The sequence below is a fragment of the Letharia lupina genome, assembly GCF_014066315.1.
Source record: "Letharia lupina isolate WasteWater1 chromosome Unknown contig_22, whole genome shotgun sequence".
NCBI classification, from domain to species: Eukaryota; Fungi; Ascomycota; class Lecanoromycetes; order Lecanorales; family Parmeliaceae; genus Letharia; species Letharia lupina.
In genome coordinates this window covers 920,389-940,560 of record NW_023502991.1, presented here as the reverse complement: position 1 = coordinate 940,560, position 20,172 = coordinate 920,389, and the positions used below count along the sequence as shown (strand labels likewise).

Below are 20,172 nucleotides of genomic sequence, written 5' to 3'. Positions count from 1 at the left end.
ATTTGTCTTGCAGCGAGCCTGGTACGTCCAAGCGGGAAAAGTTGGATTGGTGAGATGAAGGAGTGATTGGCTAGGCCCGAGGGGCCCCTCGGGCTTCTGCCAATGATCACGTGTTATGGCTACTAGCCCGATGGAGGATAGGGTGGAAAATATAGTAACTGGGTGAAGGCCGTCTCGTATCTGGGCGCCCCCCATCCTCTGAAATCTTCGTCATGGTTATTTTGTGCAAAGACAGCAACAACGTCATCTTGCAAGAATTCAAAGCACACACTCAAGCCATAAACGCATAAACGCCCTACCCCAAAATATACCCCTACCCATTGTCCCCCCCCCCAGGGCCCCAAGTCTCTTCTGCAGATCCGCTCTCACTAATTGCACAATTCCTATTCCCTCGGCTCGAGTAACAAGAACAAGGGTCTTGCCCCCCAATTTCTCCCGATTTCGTCATCATCGCCAGAATATGTCAGTTACCGTCGCCCAAAGGAACTCCCAGAACCACATGCCACGTTCCGTCACAAACACTCATTCGCCCATGGATAGCAAGAAGGGCGTCATCAAAATTGAAGGTTCGTCGCAATATCGCCGCCACTTTGCTACTTTGATCCTTTCTCACCACTCTGCCTGAGCTGTCCTGTCTCCGGGCTTCTTTTTGGTACTACGCGCTTCCTCGGCCAATACTTACCTCGTCATATTGATCGACTTATCGAGTCCCAGGGAATCATGGATATCACATGACTAACACATGTTATGCATAGATACATCTCAACTCGATTCAAATCCACACTCGTCTGTCAAGATTACGCCGCCGCGATCGGGTACGTCTAAACTCCATCAATGCGCCGACATTGGCAACCCTAATCGTCGCCATCATTGCTCACCTTTCATCAGATCCTCCTCCAACGGTCAAAGAGCCTCCTGATCAGGCCGATAGCAAAGACATCAAGCCCATATCCAATGCTGAGACGGCACAGCCACTTGCTCCCCCACCACGACCCGGGCCAACACATCAGAACGCAGAGGAAGGCGTCGATTATTTTTCAGGAGGCCACACCAACAGTCATTTCTCTCGTGAACCCAACCCCTTCGATCAATCCTTCGGCAACCCATCGTCAGAGCTCCCCGCGAATAAGTCATTGTTGCCACCTGTCGCAGCTTTAACGTCACCAGCGCCGCTGGGTGGAGACGGTCCGTCTGCAGGTGGATATAATTGGCCAGGCTCGTTACGATCCGGGCCACTGAGTCCTGCTATGCTTGGTGGACCTGTCGGCGCTGCGCCAAATGATTACTTCGACCCATCGCTAAGAGGAAGTTTTCCTTCGGGCGTGACACCCAACGAATCGTCACTTCGCACGGGCCTTACACCTGGTGGTGGAGGGTCTATGTTCCCAGCGCCCAGTCCGAATTCACAGGCCCTATTTCAACAGCTCGCCAATGGTGGTGCTACTCCAAACACACTAGATTTCCACCGAACGGCCATGAACGCTGCGGCGGCGCGAAAAGGCAATCACACAAACGGTTCAAACACACAAGCAGAAGACCAGCGGGCACCTGTCGCACCTATGGATCCGTCACTGCAACAACAGCCCCAACAGCCGACCTTTGGCCAGCACGACAACGATGCCGCAAATGGCTTGTTCCTGCTTGCCCAAGCTGGCAATGGAGCGCAAGCTAACCACCAATACGCCATTCCCAACACGAACAACACTATGACAAGCAACCGATCCCACGAAACGTCGCCAAACATGTCCAAAGGAGCGCGTAATGGCAATGGTTCAATAGGAGGCCAGAGTGAGATGAGTGGGGATATCTCTGACAGTGGCGACCAAAGCAAACCTACTACGAGAAATAGGGCTAAACGCGCCTCCGCTGGTGCAAATGCTGCACCAAACAATGGGAGACGAAAAGCAGATGATACTCCACCAAAGCAGCCGTCTGCCAAGAAACAAAAGAAGAACCATAACACTTCAATGATGGATATAGATGGCATGGATTCGGAAGAAGAGCAACCGAACATCAAAGAAGAACAATACCACCCAGACGGAAAGAAAATGACCGATGAAGAGAAGCGGAAGAATTTTCTCGAGAGAAATAGGTCCGTAATATTGTATTTCTCTGACATTCCAACCATCTAACGTTATCATAGGGTGGCAGCATTGAAGTGCAGACAGCGCAAGAAGCAATGGCTTGCCAATTTGCAAGCCAAGGTCGAAATCTTCAGCAGTGAGAATGACTCGCTTTCTGCGCAGGTGTCTTCCCTGCGTGAGGAGATTGTGGGACTCAAAACTCTACTTCTGCAACACAAAGATTGTCCGGTATCCCAAAGCCAGGGCCTCGGTGGCTACTTCCAACAACAGCAAGATTTTAATGCTCACGCACATCCATACGGCATGGGCATGCCAAATGGTCAGCAGGTAATGGCTGGACAGAGAAGGTAGCTTTTCAGCATCGTACTCTGAGCCAGAGGAACCGGTGATTGATGGGTTTCATTGCAGTTAAGAGAGTGATTCTTGAGACGTATAGAGCCTACTACAGGGCTTTTCTGTGCCAATGACACCACTGTCAATTGTACATGAGGGACTGGTGGCAGGTGAATATCAAGATTTATGACTACCATTCTCTGGCATGATGGCGTCTGTATAGAAATATTTCACATGACAGTTGCTTCGCGAAGCGATTGCATGAATCTCAGAGGTTCTTTATTGAAGGAACAACAAAAAGGTATTCCACGGCGTTTGAGACTTACGAAGAAAAGGAATGGTCCTCTAGTTGTACATGTACTCCAAACCCAGCCTTCAAGGACGTGGAGAATTATTCATAATGCATCACGAACAGCCTGTGGTATTCAACTGTTTGAAGATTTTCGACCTTTGTCAATTCTCTGGGTTTTATATTTATCTTTTAAGGCGTATATTTGTCTTCTTCGCGGTATAATCAATGCTCTCATGTCAAGAAGCATGGTGCCGCTGATACGCCTCAAAGGGGAAGCCGCCATCAAAGGGGATCTCTGGAGGCATTCGCTTCTGACCCTACCAGTTCACTAAACGATGGCCTCATGGAAAGCCACCTCGGGGTTTCTGATGCAGGTATCGATTGGCTCCTTAAGCATCACCCTCTCGAGATCCCTTGTCCAGTTCCAGCCTCTCCTCCAGAGTCCTCTCATACTCCCCAATCTTCACTCCCCCTGCGCTCCATAGCACAACCGCCCGCACCCTCACTCTCCCCGCTCTTGGCCCTTCCCGTATCCTATCCCCCTTCCTCTTTGCTAACCCCGTCTTCCCCTTCCCTTGCCCTCGTTCTCTCTTCCCCTCCTCCAGCACCTCCTCCACGTAGCCCAGAACATTGACCCAAGCCCCCACTTGCGTGTCTTCTCTCTCCAAGCCTTCCAAAATCACATTGACGTCCACCAAAGCAACAGTGGGTTGGTTTGGAGGAAGATGATAGGCATGCTGTAGTTCTAGTACACCAGTGGAGAAGGTGTATCGCGTTACGCAGCCCAGGAAACGGACTTTGGTGCCGTGGGCTTGAGTGGGGAGGTCCGAGAGGAAGACGATGCGGGTGGGGAGGGGCCCGTTGTTCATGGTTTCATTGAGAGGTCGAAAGAACGATACATGGATGTGGGCGTTACAGAGCCCATACTGTTGAGCTTCAGACCATGGTGCGTGCTATGCGACGCGTATGCAAAGGGGTTGGAGTCAGTGCTCCCGGCTCGCGCTTCGAGACACTGTCACGTGATGTGCTAGACATGGGTTAGCGCCGATGTCATAGACAAATGCTTTGAGAAGCCTGACTTTCCCATTCCCCACACCCACACAAGGCAGCAAAGAATAACTCCCTAAGTCTAGATCACCATACACGCGTCTCTCAATTTCCCCCCTATTGATTCAGGCTCATTCATACCCTGAAGCGACTGTGGCCCTCTTGCCCCCAATCTACAGGTCATCGGATAAGCCTGATCATCGAACCTAAGCACCTTCTCTACGACACCTGCCCTCCACCAGGACCTTGACGCACCAGAAATCGATAGCGAAGGGCCGATGATCTCTTGGGTCTGAAGTCGAGCAAACGACAAGAGCGATCAACATGTGGGGAGCCTGGTTCGGCGGTAATGGCGGGCAGAAGAGGAAAGATGCACCCAAGAAAGCTATACTTGATCTGCGGCAGCAGCTCGATATGCTGCAGAAGAGAGAGAGACATCTAGAGAATCAGATGTCGAAGCAGGACGAAATAGCGAGGGAAAATGTCACTACGAACAAGACTGGTACGCAGCCATTTGTCGCAGAGTGGCCGATCTGCTGGGCATTGTAGATTAATATACCACCATCAAGAGGTAGAAGGGGATGGTAGTAGACGCGTGCTAATATTTCCGTGCCTAGCTGCCCGCAACGCCCTCAAACGCAAGAAGCAACACGAGCACTCCCTCGAACAAACCAACGGCCAAATCTCCATGCTCGAGCAGCAAATCTACTCCATCGAATCCGCAAACATCAACCAAGAAACCCTCGTCGCCATGAAGAACGCCGGCGCCGCTATGAAACAAATCCATGGCAAGATGACCATGGAGGATGTGGATACGACGATGTGGGTCTCACTTGGTTTTTCAAACCTTTTAGGGAAGGGCCAATACTGATACCGTGGCCGTAGGGAACAACTGCGCGAACAGCACGAACTCACCCAAGAAATCGGCAACGCCATCACCTCGATGCCCATCACGGAGCCTATCGACGAGGATGAACTGGAGGCCGATCTGGCGGCGCTAGAGCAGGAAAATCTCGACGAAAAGATGCTGGGAACGGGCACGGTACCTGTGGCGGACAGTCTGAACCGGTTGCCCAAAGCGGCGAATGGAGAACGTAAGTATTACCACTTATCAATGGATTGTCGAAGAAAGAAGACGAAAAAACCCTTTGCTGACGAGGTGTTTTGTTATTTAGTCAAAGGCAAATCGAAAGCGCCGGTGGAAGAAGAGGACGAGGAGGAGGAGTTGCGGAAGCTGCAGGCTGAGATGGCCATGTGAGAAACCCATGGTAGCCAAGGGGGACCGGAATGGGATCAACTTCCGTCCGATCGTTGTAATTGCATACCCTTACAATAATGCTTCTGACTCTCGTCCTGGAATCAAGCCTTCCCTGCTCTCATGGACCGTTGCATGGGCCGTGAGTCTGAGCAGGCAGCGCCGGGCAAGTCCAAAAACCGAATGGGTCCTAGACGCCGTATGAGGCTATTGAGATAAAGAGGCCGGACTTGCTTGATTTACGATACGTTGATTGCATTGCGGCGTGCTACGAGTAGGATTGGAGTTGGGAGTGCAAGAGGCGTTTGGGCAAGTCCTCGGAATATAGGACAAGGCAATGGTATGATTCGGATTTTTTTTTCTCTAGTTAGCTAGTTGGTTAGACTATGCTATATCTATATGAATTACATATTTTTCACGTCCAGGGTATCCGCCAATAACAAAACGTGCCGCCGTGCCATGCATATGCATGTAAAATGCCACCGCTAAGATGTCCTCATTAAACCCATGCAGAGAGCCCCGAGCAAGCCAAAGAGAGGTACTTTTGTCCGAAGTCAACGGTCTACGCTTCGATAGCCACCCTCTTTGCCTCTGGCTGACCATTATCAGTGACTTCATCGCGGTCTCCATTTTCGAATGGCCGTTTACCGCTGCCCTTGTCTTCAGCAGCTTCTTTTCCGACAGTACTATTCCGCCTATAAGCATCGCTATTCGCGAAAGAACTCTTCACCGCACCCTCCGCAGCCTTTGAAGCTGCTGCTGGAAGTGACGAAGCAGCATCATTGTCAGTAGGCGCAGGGCTCGGTTTCGAAGGTGGCGGAATGGCATCGGAAGCTCGACGTTGAGTCTCCATACGTTTCTTGCTGAGATCACTCAAGACTGTCGCAATCTCGCTCATGATTGCCTTCACCTGCGGATCTTCTGCTTCGTCTGCAGTAGTATCCTTTGGGTTTGAGATACCGAGGGTGCGGTTAATGGCTGACGTGACGAGAAATTCTGCTTTGGCCTTGTCTGGCATCCCGTCGATGAAGTCGCTCTTGTATCTGGCGACGGCTTGAAAAACGTCTTGGCCATGTGCATTGCTATTTGACTCGCCCAATGAGCCAGTCAAGGCTCCAGTTTTCGGCTGGTTGGGAGCGTACGAAGGACTTGGCGCCGGTCCAAATGTCTCATGATCCTTGTCAGGTGCCTGCACCCGAGGCTGCGATGTGGGGTTAGGGTAGTGACCGTTGGCGCCATTAGTATTAGAGTCTTGTTGCGTTTGAGGAGCGGGCGCTGATGATAGTTGAGATGACGGATTAGATCCATATGGTGATTGGTAAGTCGACTCGCTCTGCGCATTGACCAGAGGTAATGGAAAGCCATGCGGCCCTTGAGGAGGTAGTCCATGAGGCATATGGGCGGGTGGAATGCCAGGAGGCATACCGTAAGGATTTGGCGGCACACGCCCATTCGGAGGTGGCATGCTTGGATACGAATAGGGATACTGCATCGGTGGCGGACCTGGAGGGTAGTAAGGCTGCTGTGACACTGGAGGCGGCGTCGCCCTCCTTTTCTTCTCCCTCTCAATGGAAACACCGGGGACCAAGCCCCACATCCAACCTTTGCCATCCCGCTCAATTTTACGGAAAGCAGCGTTCTGGGAGAGATTGTGGCGAACACTACTTTGCCATCCTAGTGTCGTTGCACGAAGTTTGAAATACGGGTATCTTCTTTGCATGGCTCGATAGATCTGGGGCAGCGCCATGGCGCCAGTCTCAGAGTTCGAGAGGGCTTCATGAATCAGAACAATGTAGTTCTGTGTTGGCTTGGTGAGCTGTTCTGGAGTCAATGTGGCCTCATCAAAGACAGGAGACGGGGACCTTGGAGGCTTAGGTGGTTTCTTCTCTTTCGCAGGTTTTGGGGGTAAAACTGCAGCGATGGATTGCTCTGGTGGGACCGAGTCTGTTTGCTCAGTGCTTTCACGAACCCCTCGTTGGTCATCGGTGCCTCCAGCTCTTTTTCGTTTGGTATATTTCCTCTTCCCGTTTGCTTGCAGTAAGGGTTCTTCTTTCTTGACGGCCTTAGTATCTTTGCCACCCTTTACTTTACCGCGATTAGGTAGAGCTCCAGAACCCCGATCTGCCACAACTTTGGCATCCTCCCGAGCCTGTCTTGCCAACAATGCCTGCTCTCTTTTTGAAATGATGCCGTTCTTCGGCGGCCGGCCTGGACCTTTGCGCTTCGTCACAGGCATTGGTTCGGGTTCAGACTTCTTTTTACCCTTGGCTCTTATTCTTACCACCTCTGGCTCCTCTTCATCTTCCTCTTCCTCCTCCTCCTCCTCCTCTTCTTCCTCATTTTTGATGTTCCTCGTACGGCCGCGCTCTTCGTCCTCGTCAAGATCAACATCACTCTCATCCTCAATGCTCTCTGCCATATCGAAGCTCATTTCTCCACCAGACATCGGATCCGATCTCAGACCTATTTCAGCACCAGTTTCACCAGGGGCGACATCAGGCAGCACGAAGCGTATTCCCACTCCGCCAATCTGGATGATGCTTCCATTCATAAGAGTCTGGACATCCCCTTGAGCGTACCACTCGTCATCAACAAAACCTCCATTCCGGCCCAAGATTTTGACCTCGAAAACATTCTCTTCAAAGTTGTAGGCTATCCTAATGTGTTTCCTTGATATACTTTTACCGCCGCTAGGGGCTCCCTCTGGTAAAGCTGGCGGGTGTACTGGTACCAGGGGCACCAATTCCGGAGCCGGCAATGGGCTATTGGGGCCGAAGCCACTGGCTTCCGAGTCATGGCCCATGAGCGAAGCCATGGCAAGAGCAGTGTAGTCCGTCTTACCGTTGGAAAGTAGCATCGAGGACTTTCGAGACAGCTGCTGCGATGACGAGCTCGAGGATTTGGGCTTTCTTGACCTTGGCTTCCTCGTAGGCTCACTCTCGTAATGATCGACAGCTATGACACCCCCACTCTCACTGGGGGCGCTACTTGCTATGTTCTGGCCATTTCTATGGCTGACCTTGCTTGACGTGATGGAACCACCCGCGCTTGCACTTCGTTTCCTAGACTTTGTTTCCGTGTCCTGACGAGCCTGGAGATCAGCTGCCTGGCGAGCCGCATGTACATCTCTCCCAATCTCTACCGCATATGTGTTCATGTAGAACTCCCCATCGTCAAATTCGAGCTTCGCAAAAGCCTGTATCTGGTGCTGTTCTGTTTCTACACCAGATGAAGCCTCATTTTGCTGAGAACCCCCAAAGGATCCACCACCGATTGTAGCACCCACCCAGGACAGTGGGTTGTCGTCAAGAGCCTGCTGTCCTTCTTCGAGATCTGGGAATGGGACTATGCTGTAACCAACATCGCCCTCAGTAGCTGTGTCACCTGCAATCGCTGCGAGAGAGGCTGTAGGCGTTTCCAAAGAAGCGGAGATCGTTGAATAGTCGTCCGGAAGGCGCTGTAGGCCCTGTTCTGGTATGTTCCTTACAGAATTTGCTGAGGGATTCTGTGATTCATTCTCCTCCTCATAGATATTGAAGCCGTTGGGCTGTTCCGCAGCTTTTGAGGCTTCTTGTGCGACTTGCTGGAGGATCGATACTGCCTGGACCCCAATGTTTGACATGGCGTCTTGTGATTCTGACCCAAGGGTTTGATGTGGAATTACTGGCTGAGTCTGCGCGGCGCCCTCTGAGCGTTCCTCCTCCATGGCTAAGGCCGTCTTCGCATCTTCCTGGGTGCTGTAACGTGTCTCAAAAATGATTCTATGCCTAGAACGATTTCTTTGCTCTTGTTGTTCGTGAAATCTGGCAGAAGGTTGTGTCAGCTGTTACTTCCTTTTCTTTCACTACTGTTCCTCTTCAGGAAATCGTGCGTCAAAAAAGCCAAGAGTTCGCACTAGCTATTGGCGCTAGTGCTACTTCCTGTCATGACTCGTGACAACCCTGTGAGTTGCGAGACGCGTAGAATCTTCGCATTGGCTTCACTTCTATCTTGCCCATAGTGATGCCTCAGCGGTCTCGTCGAAAGACCACAACTAAATCATCGCGAAGGCCACCTGAAGAACAGGAGACCGCGCCTGGTTGGCCTCCACTACAACCACTAATTCCTACAACAGATCTTGCTTTAGAAACACTTTTAGAGGACCAGATCATTCTCATCCGCAATCTCTTTACCTCAACGCTGTGCAAGAAATATGTCTCTTTCTTGTCTTCACTTCCATTGATCACTACCCCTGCGAAACCCAAAGAAGGTGAAGCAATCAGGCTCAATGACCGCATTCAATTCAATGACCCTGCCTTTGCCGAACAGCTTTGGGGTTCTACAGGACTTAGATCCCTTATCAGTGGCTCGGCAGAGAATGTCGAACCTAATGGTCTTACATATGAAGGAGCGAAGAAGATTTGGGGAGGTCAAGTCTGTGGTCTCAATCCACGTATCCGAATCTATCGCTACGGTAGGTTTCTCGTCCGTCGCTCTTTCCCCTAGCATCGTTGACTTTCGCCAGGCCAGGGACAATTTTTTGGTCAGCACTGTATGTACCATAAATATCCTAGTTCAAACACCACCGCATTGATATCCTGCATTTGATTCGCGTGAGGCGTTCATTTCTTCCAAAATCTCAATCAAGCCGTCGGTTTTGCATCTTCGGCGGTCACGTTCAGCCCAGTGATCCTCGGAACTGGGTGACCTTCTTCTGTCCTTTGCCTTACCCTTGATCATCGCCGGTCCGGCAGAGCCCAATGAGCCCATCACCACCACCACAAGCGTCTCGGATATCGCCTATCAACGCTCAATCAGCAACCTCGTCCCCTCCCACGTCACCGTCGAATCCATTCAATGGCGGCTCCACACATGCTCCACATACTCTCACAGGGCCCATGAGCGGACCGATCGAGAACAACTCAAACAATCCAACGGATTCGGTCAGCAAACAAGAAAATGATCTTTCGTACATATCAGAAAAGTATCTTCAGGAAGCAATAAAGGCTGGCTACTATCGCGGCCGCGCACCACATCTGGAGCAACAGATGGATGGGAATCCGCAACCAGCACAGCTTAGTGAGAAACCCTTCAAATGCGATCAGTGTCCCCAAAGTTTCAAGCACAATCGTGACCTGGAAAGGCATCAGAGAACACACCTTAAGAGACCATTCGAGTGCGATCAGTGTTCCCGAAGTTACAAGCGAAATCATGATCTGAGAAGGCATCAGAGAACACATCTTGAGAGACCTGAGAGACCTGAGAGACCCTTCAAGTGCGATCAGTGTGCCCAGAGTTTCAAGCGGAATCATGACCTGAAAAGGCATCAGAGAACGCATCTTAAGGTGAATCTCTTCACTTGCCCGGTCTGTGAGAAGAGCTTCTCGAGGGAAGATGGTCTCCAGGTAAGCTTTTCACGCATAGGCTCAGATAGTTCGTAACTTATATATTTTCCACAGAGACACGTCCGTGACATAGACTGCGACAAGTCGACAGCTTCATCTGAAACAGCCACCTAGTGGACATAGTGTTTGATCCTCGGTCGTGTGCGCCCAACTTGGAGCGTCCACTTCAGTCTTGGCCGGTCCACCTTTTCCCTTGGCTCATGACAGTCGTGGCCTTTGTCCTGTAGGCACTCCCAGACAGCATCGTGGAGCTTGCAGCAGACCGGTTTTGATCTTGGTGCATGTTTTTTTAAATATGAATACGAGGAAGACGGCTGTTTGTATGTAGCGTTATTATGCTCAGCGACAACAACTTGCTTGCAACATGTGGTAGAGTCCGCTGACCAATCACAGATGATGAGTCAAACAATATCACTCTTTCGTCTACTCCGCCAACCCCAGCAAGGACAACCTGGACGTTACTTATCTACCTCACTGGACCCACAACGGGCTGTGTTGGAGGGGAGACGGTCTTTTACCCTGAGCTTGGCCCGGCAAAGAAGTTTTCAGGGAAAGGCATTGACACAGACCCTGTCGTTGTTGACCTAGAAGTTGGCATGGCTCTTTTGCACAAACACGGCCAGGACTGTCTCTTGCACGAAGGAAAGACCGTCAGAAAGGGCGAGAAATGGGTCATCAGAAGCGATTTGTGTGTAAAGAGATGATTCGCTAAACGCAACGAGAGGGTGTCCGGGAAGCAATGGACAAAAGAAAGCTCCTCATTTCCAAGACTATGACTCCTCCATCTCCTTCACCCTCTCGAACACCTTCACGAATGCCTCTGCATCCTGTGCCCCACCAATTTCGTACTTCCCCTGCAACACGAAGTTCGGCACCCCACTCACACCGCGAGTCTGCGCTTCTGCTACCTCCTTGTCCACCTCCTCTCCTCCTTTATCGCTCTCTAACCAACTCTTCACTTCCGCCTCTTTCAAGCCAGCCCTCACACCTGCCTCTTTCAGCATGTCATGGCTCGTGATATCTCCTTCTCCCTCGAAATAGCTCTTAAACAACTCCTCCACAACCCTCGTCTGCATTTCTGCGCCCTTCGTCTTCCCCAGCTCGACCAGACGGTGACTTACGCGGGTTTCGGAGTCAGCATTGCTTGTTCAAGGTAGGTAATGGAGTTGCAAGACAGGTCTCCGGCGTAGAAGGGTCTTCTCGCTCCCGAAACATGTCTTGCGACTCTACCTCGATACCACAAAGGGGCGATCGGCTCGGAAATAGACGTACCTGTCCCTCGTGTTGCCAGTCTTGCCTCCAAAGCTGAAATCGATACCAGCACCTTTGCCCACGGCAGCCAAGCGCTCGATGATCATCGCCGCCTTCTCATCGCCGAACCTCGACTTGTAGTAAGAACGCTTGTTGACGCCGGTCTTGGGCGCGGCAGGGTTCAGGTAGAACGGAAGCCATGTCGTCGTGAATTTATCGTCGGAGGCAGGATGCGCGGCCTTGTAGAGGGAGATGCCGCGTTCCAGCTTCTTCTTGCCGACGTAGCACCACGGGCAGACGTTGTCCGAGGTGATGGCGATGTTGAAGTTTGTCATTTTGCGTACGTGGGGACGCGCCAGGGTGGAGAAGCCGTGGGTGGTGCGAGCACGCGACTGCTGAGATTCGTGAGAAGCCTTATGTGTGTGTGTGTGTGTGTGTGTGTGTGTTTTTTTGTGAAGTAACTCCGGGGTGTCCTCGGTTTTAGAAGTCACTTATGAAGCCTTTGCGTGGTTGATTATCAATCTTTTTGCCATTATCCTTCCCTCGGCCGAATAGCCGTTGGCGACGAGTTGGTCATGTAAGGTAAGTAGGTATTATCGCCGATGCTTTAGCTCCCCCCGCTGGGATTCGCTTTGTTCCCACGGCCGATGCGATATCCGAAGCAGGGTGCATAAAAGGCAACCGAACGTGCGCTTTGGGGAGGAGTAGAGGAGTAGATTAGGTAGTCTCGGCCGTTGTTTACTTTAAGGTCGGCAGGGGGGTTTTACTAATCATCCCCGGAGAATCTTGGCAAGATTGTAGGCGAAGAATATTTCGAAACGTGGTTACAAGACATAGGGTATAAGTAGCTATAGTGTGAAACAAGATCGTATTTTACAGAGATCCTAGGAGTATTTTTAAATCTTAGAAGATTTGTCGCTCAGAAGATCTCTAAATCAGAAGATCTTCTCAGTCTTACCACTAATGACTAAGCTGTAATTTACATCTTAGCTTACTATCAACCCTTTCCACTATACTTTACACTCTACCCCACCCCATCACACTCTACACCCCATTACAACACCCCCCCACCATACCCGTAAGTATCCCGGGAATATCACCCCCGCGAGAACTTTAGCCAAATCGCTCAAATCTGAAGTCAGAAATAAAAAAGCGTGGATGTAATTTACAGTAGCCAGATCCCGAAAACGAGGCTTGGCACTCGTATTTACGGAAATATTCATAGAAGACTCGCTTTCTCAGGAGACTCCCAGGAGGATTTTGAAGCTACGATATCATGATATTGAAATATACCTAATATGAGAAAATCTTGTAAGAGAATTGCAGGGTAGATACGATAAATATTGTAATGAATATTTGTTTACAAATAATGCTTATGGTATCGTTGTTATATAACTAGCCTACATGGACCATTACGAAAAAACCCCTGCCGACCTTAATGTATGTCATGCTTGGCGTTCTCTGGCGGCACCAGCCCGTTGCTAGGCTCGCGGGTAAAAAAGAAGCCTGCACACGCCAAGCAATCCTTCTACCTTACTCTTTGAAATAAATCTATCATTATTGTCTTTACAAAACATGTTTTGCGGCGATCTTTAACACATGAAGCGGAAGCTTTTTGTTATGACCACTCGTTGACAAGTTGTGGTAGATTTGCAGATTTTGGGGTGTGTAGGCTTTTTTGGAACCGCGTGGTGAGGTAGATCTGAAAAGCATGAGGTAGGTCAACGTAGGTAATTCATTCAAGACTAAATTATATTAATAGAGATTCATTAATAGAGATTCATCTTACTTCAGAATTACCTAAGTACCCTGCTGTCCTTGAACCCCATATTCTAATTAGTGTGTGAGATTGAGGTAAGATTACTTGACATATCTTATAGCTTGGCGGACGGTAAGCACTACCTATTCTAATTGAACGCGTCTGGTACCTAGGTCGAACAAAATTATTGAGTGCATGTGAATGTGACCTGCAGTGACCGTCTTCGTAGGCCTTACTCTACCAACATTGGGGAACGTTCCGCTGCTGGTTGATAGACTCTTTATTTCTCGCCCTCTTACAACTGTGGTATTTCTTGCATGATCGACCTCTGGTCGTCTACCACTGTCCTCCTGTACCATTCCTTTGTTTAGTCCCAAGCCTACTCGTCTGAGCATTGCACAACATGAAAGGCACATTCGTCATTACTGGCGCCAATTGGGGACTTGGTTCCAATCTCGTCTCTCAATTTCTCAGATCCTCCTATGCCAAAGACTACGTACGTATTTTCGGTGTCCCTGTTTCATATTATAAGCAAAATCTTGAGTCTTGAGACATGTATGAAATTGGGAGAGTCTACTCTCGACACACGGTTCAAGGCTCAGAGGACCCTCTCAAATAAGCAATACTGACAGGGGAATCGTAATCAAGAAAGGCCTCTTCGCGGTCCGCATTCCTGCCTCAGCGGACACCCTCAAGAAAGTTCTCGCCGGTTCATCAAACGCAAACGATCATGAGATAATTGCCGTAGACCTTAGCACTCTTGCCAGCGTCCGCGCTGCCACCAAAGATCTAAATCAGCGAGTAGCGTCTGGCTCGATTCCTCACATTCGTGCTGTAGTCCTTAATGCGGCTTTACAGCGTACGTATTTTGGGAGTTCTTATCCCCTTTTCGGATTCAATCCCGACCCTCGAGAAAATGTCTTGGGAGGGCTTACTCTCTAGACAACATGTTGTAAATTTCGGGATACCCCTGAAATAGGCATTGCTGACTCCGGATATATTATCCAGATACTCGAGGCATGAAAGCACCGATGACGGTCTGGAGGCTAGTTTCGCTGTCAACTACCTTTCACACTTCTTGTTTACCAACCTGCTACTCCAGAGCATGGACCCAAAGGGCCGCATTGTCGTTGTCTCCAGCTGGACTCATGATCCTTCCTATTATGTGAACAGTGGCCACATCACAAATGAACAGCACAAGACAGTCATTCCAGAGGGCGGCCCACAAGTTTTAGCGAAGCCTCCAAGCAAGGCCGCTAAGGGTGATGAGTACAAAGCTGGCATGAGGCGCTACGGTATGAGCAAGACTCTGATGGTTATGTTCATGTATGGCACCTGTCAGAGCAGTCTAGCTGTCGCTGACTTTGTCCTAGGTACGAACTTCAGCGTCGTCTCGCGGGCACAAAGTACTCCGACATTTCAGTCCTTGCCGTCGATCCGGGAGCAATGGGAGATAGTGGCTTGTTCAAGGAGTCGCCTGCCGCTTTACGATTTGTGCTTCATTGGATGCTGGCTCCCCTTGCTGTAGTAACCACAATACTCTCACCAAATGGAAACTTCCGCACTCCAAAGAAATCGGCGAAAGACCTTCTCAATTCCAGTTTCGAAGAAGGAACCCTGGGCAAGCATCCGAAAGCTGCTTATCTGAATGGGAGTGCAAAAATGAAACCTAGTAAGGAAGCGATATAATATTACTTATATAAAGTTTATAGAAATTCGACTAGTATTTTAAAATTATAAGAAAGTATAAATATCGTTAATCGTAGCGTTAAAGAGTATAAATCTCGTTTAAATAATAGAATTCTATAGTTATATTATATATTCGTAATATCTAATATTAATAAATCTATTAAAAGAATCGATTTAAACGTAGATTCTTAATTAAATAATACTCGATAATTAATAAGTATATAAAAGATTCGACTTAAAGCGTTATACTATTAGATATTAATATAGACTTTATATAAACGTCTAATATAGAGCCTATTAATCTATAGATATAGATCTTCAGATACTGCTATCATTTATTAAGGAATCAATATGATGTGACTCATAAATGTGGTGTGGTGGAAAGACTATTGATTATTCTTACGACATTGTCTTAATCTATGTCTAGGTGAAACTGACGCCGAAACCTGATATCATTCCGGAATTTGCTCGTGTCTTCATAGGCTTCTTCACCAGGGGACAAACGGCAGGACCCCTGCTGCGGTCTTATTTCGGATCTTGATGTTTTCTGGCCAGAAGCGTTTTGATAGGACGACTCTATCGGAAGAGCAGAATCTATGGAAGGCGAGGATGATAGTGCTGAGGGCCTCGAATACAACTGTGACGATAAGGTTCCTGTCTTTGGATTCTTTGCCGTATTGGTATGCACCACTGCATCCCGCCACCAGAAAGAAAATCTTTGAGAGAACTTTGAGAGCAGGCCATGGGCCGCCTTCCTGTACTAAGAACTTAATAAATGGAGCTGAAAATGATGTATAGAGTATCGACTCACATAACCAAGTTGTCCAGATTGAACAATAGTATAAATAACTTCTCCCTCACCACCAAAGTGTCCAACGAGAGTCTCCTTGCTCAACATATAAAGGCCAATACCACCTATACAAAGTTTCTCCGCCAGTAGTGCTGCTTTTTTCTCTGCTTCTATCTCACCCAAATGTGTTCTATGGGCGAGGAAACATTGTTCAAAGAACTCTTGGACTTGCTTTGGGCTGGCATCTGGAGTAGGGGCACTCGGATATGCTATAGTTGTAGGTCTTTCTTGTGTAGTCAGAGCAGAATCGAATGATGTTGAGCCTCGCGGGACTAGAGGGAAAGACTGTTCCATCCTACTCAAATATATTAGTACAAGTAGAAGTCTGTATAGCGGATGCGTACCTGGAAATCGTATTGGCGGTGGCTTGATGAAATGTAAGGTTAAGTGGAGGAGACAAGTGGGCAAGTATCGATGTTCGGCGGATCATTTCACCGAGACGGATTTTTGTCAGGCCTACGAGTAAGAACAATAGACCGTAGACAGTCTTCACGCTAGCGAGGGATGAGGCCAAGCAGAAGCAGCTTTGGGTTGAGAGCGTGAAGCTTTCAGGACTGAGGGAGGATGAGACTGTATTGGGCCTATCCTTTACAAACCAAATGGCAGATTGTTGAAGTAGAAGGAGGCAAGCAGGAGCAAATGTCCAACAACCCTTTAATATCTCTCGTAGCATCGAAGGTTCAAAATTGAATCTAATGCTCCGGTCAAACGCCTAATAATAACTTTGATGTGCATTATTTGCTTCGATACACGCTTCTCATCGTGCTTCTACCAGCCAATTGCCCCAGTTGATACGAAAGCCTAGATTTCTGTTCTAGAAGGCGCAGATTTAGGACCCAAAATGGTTCCTAGATTTTAGACACGTCGGCGTTTGACAGCAATCAAAGAAATTCCGATTTACGATCGCGCAGAAGACTTTAGTGGGAGTGAAAACTGGCTGGTGGCGCTGGAATGCTGATCTTTTCTGTAAGCAGGAAGTTTCCCATCGTTGACTTTTCCTTTTATATCATGCTACTCAACTGCAATTGGCAGAGATAAAGATCTGCCGGACTATTCACCGGCTTTTAAACGTTGATTGGGAAATCGCGTGCAGGGTTTCCTTCAATAGCAGCAGTACGCTAAACTACGTTCGCTATAGCGCTGTTTGCCTTGGTTCTTCCCCGGTCATGGCATCGCTAGGTACTGGGCAACTCGAAATTGCATCAGGATAGCCACGGAGGCCCAACCTCTATTTCTACAACCTATGATAATGACAGCTACTTACTGCCTCCATCGAAGACCGCACACCGTTGTACTCCTAGACCATGGACAGTGATACCACCTCATACCGACCTCTCCCAAGTGAAGCAGAATACCTGGGGTTAAAAGCGCCCTCAGTACGCGCAAGACCGATCCATACCTACACACGATCGTTTCCTAACGAGCAATCTTCGGAACATGCAGCAAGTCGAAGACGTCGTGCAAAAGTCTCCGCGTTCAAGGAGCTCGATGTCGATACGATGCTGGATGCCCAAACTAGTCACGCGCACAGGACCGCCATAGATTCCCTCACCAGTCGCCCAACACAACGGCTCCGCAATCAGCCAGATTCATTTGATTCACTGCAGAGCGATGATGCGTCACCCATATCCCCCAACGGGTCAGAGTCTTCGGATCAATTTGAATTCGCTACATCCGAAAACGAGTGGACGACTTCGTGGCGGGCATTTTCCTCATCGCGACTTATGATGCTGGCATTAGTACTGCTGGTGGCAATGCCCTTGCTGTATGATACACCACTTCTGGGAATAGCAGGACCAAGCATAATAGGGGCAAACGCGGGTGCCATCAGGAGATCTGGGCCTCAGAAGAAAGAGTTTGTCGACGGGAAATTGGTGACGCGGCAGGCTATTACAGACACAAATGTGTGCAATCGCTGGAGCCAGCAGAGTGCACTCGTCAATGGCACAATCTATCTTTACGGAGGGCACACCACGACTACAGCCGATCAGATGTCGGACACTTGGAACAACGACTTTTTGACGATAGATGTAACCAAGTCTTGGGATATCGCATTACCCGTCATCGCAGGGCTTCCTCAGCCGTCTGGTCCGCCTCCAGTATCAAATGGCTACCTCTGGAACTCGTATGATAGCTTGTACCTCTACGGCGGTGAATACTCGAGCGATCCAATTACAAATCCCTCTCCTTACTCCTTGTGGCAATACGATATAGCAAGCTCAACGTGGACGGAAACACAGAATCCGCAAACTTCTGCTGGCAATAATAGCGACGGTGGTGATCAGCCTGTTCTAGGATCTGCTGAGGGTGCTGGTGTTAGTGTGCCTGAGCTAGGTAGGGGATTCTACTTTGCTGGTCATCAAGATCCGTATACGACACCTGGATGGTCACAACAGATTTATCGCATCTACCTGAAATCTCTCTTGGAGTTCACATTTCCTGGCCATAGCAACGATGGTGTACAAAGTCTTAGCGGTGGCAGTACTGCTGGTAGTGGAGGTGTATGGCGTAACGTAACGCAGGGTGGAATCCAAGATACTGCAGTCTTTCCGAACAGAGCGGATGGTGTCATCTTATATGTCCCTGGGTACGGCGTCGACGGCATCCTCGTAAGCATGGCAGGTGGAACCAATGAGTCCTTTGTGAGTCCCAGTGCGATTTCCAATTTTCAGCTGCGCTGCTAACGTAAAACCTCGTTCAGACGCAAATGAACGTAATAGATGTCTACGATGTTGGCAGCTCAACATGGTATAGACAATCAACATCCGGTGCTTATCCTATTCTCCGCGTTAATCCTTGCGCCGTTGCGTTTTCGGCTCCTGATGGTTCCAGCACAAACATCTACATGTTCGGCGGACAAAATCTTATTCCTTATGGAAACCAGACGCAGTACAGTGACATGTGGATCCTCACAATCCCCAGTTTTACCTGGATCCAAGTAGACACCAAAGGCCAATCCGTACCGCCGGGCCGCACTGGGCATACATGCAATATATGGAATGGCCAAATCATCGTCGTCGGTGGCTACACTGGTCCTCCTTCCAATGGGCTTGGCTGCGATAGCGGTTTTTACGTCTTCAATGCAACGAGTCTGCAGTGGCAGAACAACTACAATCCCCTGACTGGAGGTGACACGCAAAATCAGCAGGTTTCACAGCAGAAAGACATTTCTGGTCTTTCAGGAAGCTACGGATACCAAGTCCCGGTCCCTGTCCAGTCAGTCATTGGCGGCAAGGGCAGTGGTGGCGCAACCGTTACCGCTCCAGCTGAAAGTGCAACAGCAGGACCGCTAGCGACCGGCAAGCCTATCACATACACAATTACCGGCTCCAATGGTGCCGAGGTCACAGAGACTGGCACGGCCTCCACCACTGGCTCGAGTGCCAGCAACAACGGTAAAGGCGGCCCTAACATCGGCGCCATCGTCGCCGGGATAGTCGCAGGCTGTTTTGCAGTGTTAGCGGGCTACCTTGGCTTTTGCGCCTGGGTATACCGCCGTCAACTTACCCTCTACAAGAACCACGTTGCAATGTCCCAACGCGCCACCGCTGCCGGAGGCGGTGAGAAGTCTAGTTTCCTGGCTCCTACGCCATCTGGAGGCTCAAGTGCTAGAAATAAGTATAGCACTGATCAGAGCAGTCGAAAGATGGGAAGTGGAGCAGGAAGCAGTGGATATACCGCTGTACCACCGTTGCCCATGGCAGGGGAGGCGCCAATAGGGGGAAATAGTACGGCAAACTCTAGTGTCGAGGAATTGTCGGGTGAGCCGAGTTTCTTTGGGGTGCTACTGAACCCGAGGAGGAGTTTGAGGGTTATTAACCGCGACTGAGCAACGTCTATCCGCTACAAGCGCAACTGTTTGTGTGGAAGCAACTCCAATGCAAAAGCAAGGCAAAGCGGATGGAGGAAGGGCAATGCGTGATGCCAAATACACGTCGGCACTACATACATCAAGATGCGTGCTTTAGATACCATGCCGCGTTCTGGGTGCGTGGCGTTCCGGAAGGTCGATAAAGCTTGACTGCCATTGAGGAGGAGGTAGTAATGAATAAATGTTATTCCGTTCAAGTACAGTACTATATAGATACCTAGTACATATAGTGGCATGCGCATATTCAATCTAAGTAGTAACCAGTACACGTGAATATATACGTAAAAAGATATATACCCGAACTCTACCTGTGCAGAAAATAGCTCATGTTGAGAATGAGATTGCGCGGAAACAAGC

The 20,172-nt window shown here is 49.4% G+C and overlaps 8 protein-coding genes across 8 annotated transcripts; 5 read left to right on the top strand and 3 right to left on the bottom strand.

The window, feature by feature from the left end:
• Positions 1–499: 499 nt before the first annotated feature.
• HO133_005934 (uncharacterized protein) lies at positions 500–2,435 on the top strand (the record flags this gene model as incomplete). The annotated part of the gene is made up of 4 exons (XM_037296837.1): positions 500–566; positions 756–815; positions 889–2,092; positions 2,144–2,435. The coding sequence occupies 4 exons, from the start codon at positions 500–502 to the stop codon at positions 2,433–2,435; spliced, it is 1,623 nt and encodes a 540-aa protein (XP_037148018.1).
• Positions 2,436–3,098: 663 nt separating this feature from the next.
• Positions 3,099–3,578, bottom strand: HO133_005933 (uncharacterized protein; the record flags this gene model as incomplete). Its single annotated transcript, XM_037296836.1, has 1 exon — positions 3,099–3,578. One exon carries the CDS (start codon positions 3,576–3,578, stop codon positions 3,099–3,101), a length of 480 nt encoding a protein of 159 aa, XP_037148017.1.
• A 502-nt stretch (positions 3,579–4,080) lies between these two features.
• On the top strand, positions 4,081–5,014 carry HO133_005932 (uncharacterized protein; the record flags this gene model as incomplete). The annotated part of the gene is made up of 4 exons (XM_037296835.1): positions 4,081–4,258; positions 4,374–4,578; positions 4,642–4,850; positions 4,932–5,014. 4 exons carry the CDS (start codon positions 4,081–4,083, stop codon positions 5,012–5,014), a joined length of 675 nt encoding a protein of 224 aa, XP_037148016.1.
• A 559-nt stretch (positions 5,015–5,573) lies between these two features.
• On the bottom strand, positions 5,574–8,717 carry HO133_005931 (uncharacterized protein; the record flags this gene model as incomplete). The annotated part of the gene is made up of 1 exon (XM_037296834.1): positions 5,574–8,717. The coding sequence occupies one exon, from the start codon at positions 8,715–8,717 to the stop codon at positions 5,574–5,576; it is 3,144 nt and encodes a 1,047-aa protein (XP_037148015.1).
• A 296-nt stretch (positions 8,718–9,013) lies between these two features.
• On the top strand, positions 9,014–11,099 carry HO133_005930 (uncharacterized protein; the record flags this gene model as incomplete). Its single annotated transcript, XM_037296833.1, has 3 exons — positions 9,014–9,464; positions 9,516–9,542; positions 10,789–11,099. The coding sequence occupies 3 exons, from the start codon at positions 9,014–9,016 to the stop codon at positions 11,097–11,099; spliced, it is 789 nt and encodes a 262-aa protein (XP_037148014.1).
• A 66-nt stretch (positions 11,100–11,165) lies between these two features.
• HO133_005929 (uncharacterized protein) lies at positions 11,166–11,981 on the bottom strand (the record flags this gene model as incomplete). Its single annotated transcript, XM_037296832.1, has 2 exons — positions 11,166–11,511; positions 11,668–11,981. The coding sequence occupies 2 exons, from the start codon at positions 11,979–11,981 to the stop codon at positions 11,166–11,168; spliced, it is 660 nt and encodes a 219-aa protein (XP_037148013.1).
• A 1,827-nt stretch (positions 11,982–13,808) lies between these two features.
• Positions 13,809–15,094, top strand: HO133_005928 (uncharacterized protein; the record flags this gene model as incomplete). Its single annotated transcript, XM_037296831.1, has 5 exons — positions 13,809–13,901; positions 14,054–14,264; positions 14,348–14,357; positions 14,414–14,731; positions 14,779–15,094. 5 exons carry the CDS (start codon positions 13,809–13,811, stop codon positions 15,092–15,094), a joined length of 948 nt encoding a protein of 315 aa, XP_037148012.1.
• A 2,154-nt stretch (positions 15,095–17,248) lies between these two features.
• On the top strand, positions 17,249–19,773 carry HO133_005927 (uncharacterized protein; the record flags this gene model as incomplete). Its single annotated transcript, XM_037296830.1, has 2 exons — positions 17,249–18,586; positions 18,646–19,773. The coding sequence occupies 2 exons, from the start codon at positions 17,249–17,251 to the stop codon at positions 19,771–19,773; spliced, it is 2,466 nt and encodes an 821-aa protein (XP_037148011.1).
• Positions 19,774–20,172: the final 399 nt, after the last annotated feature.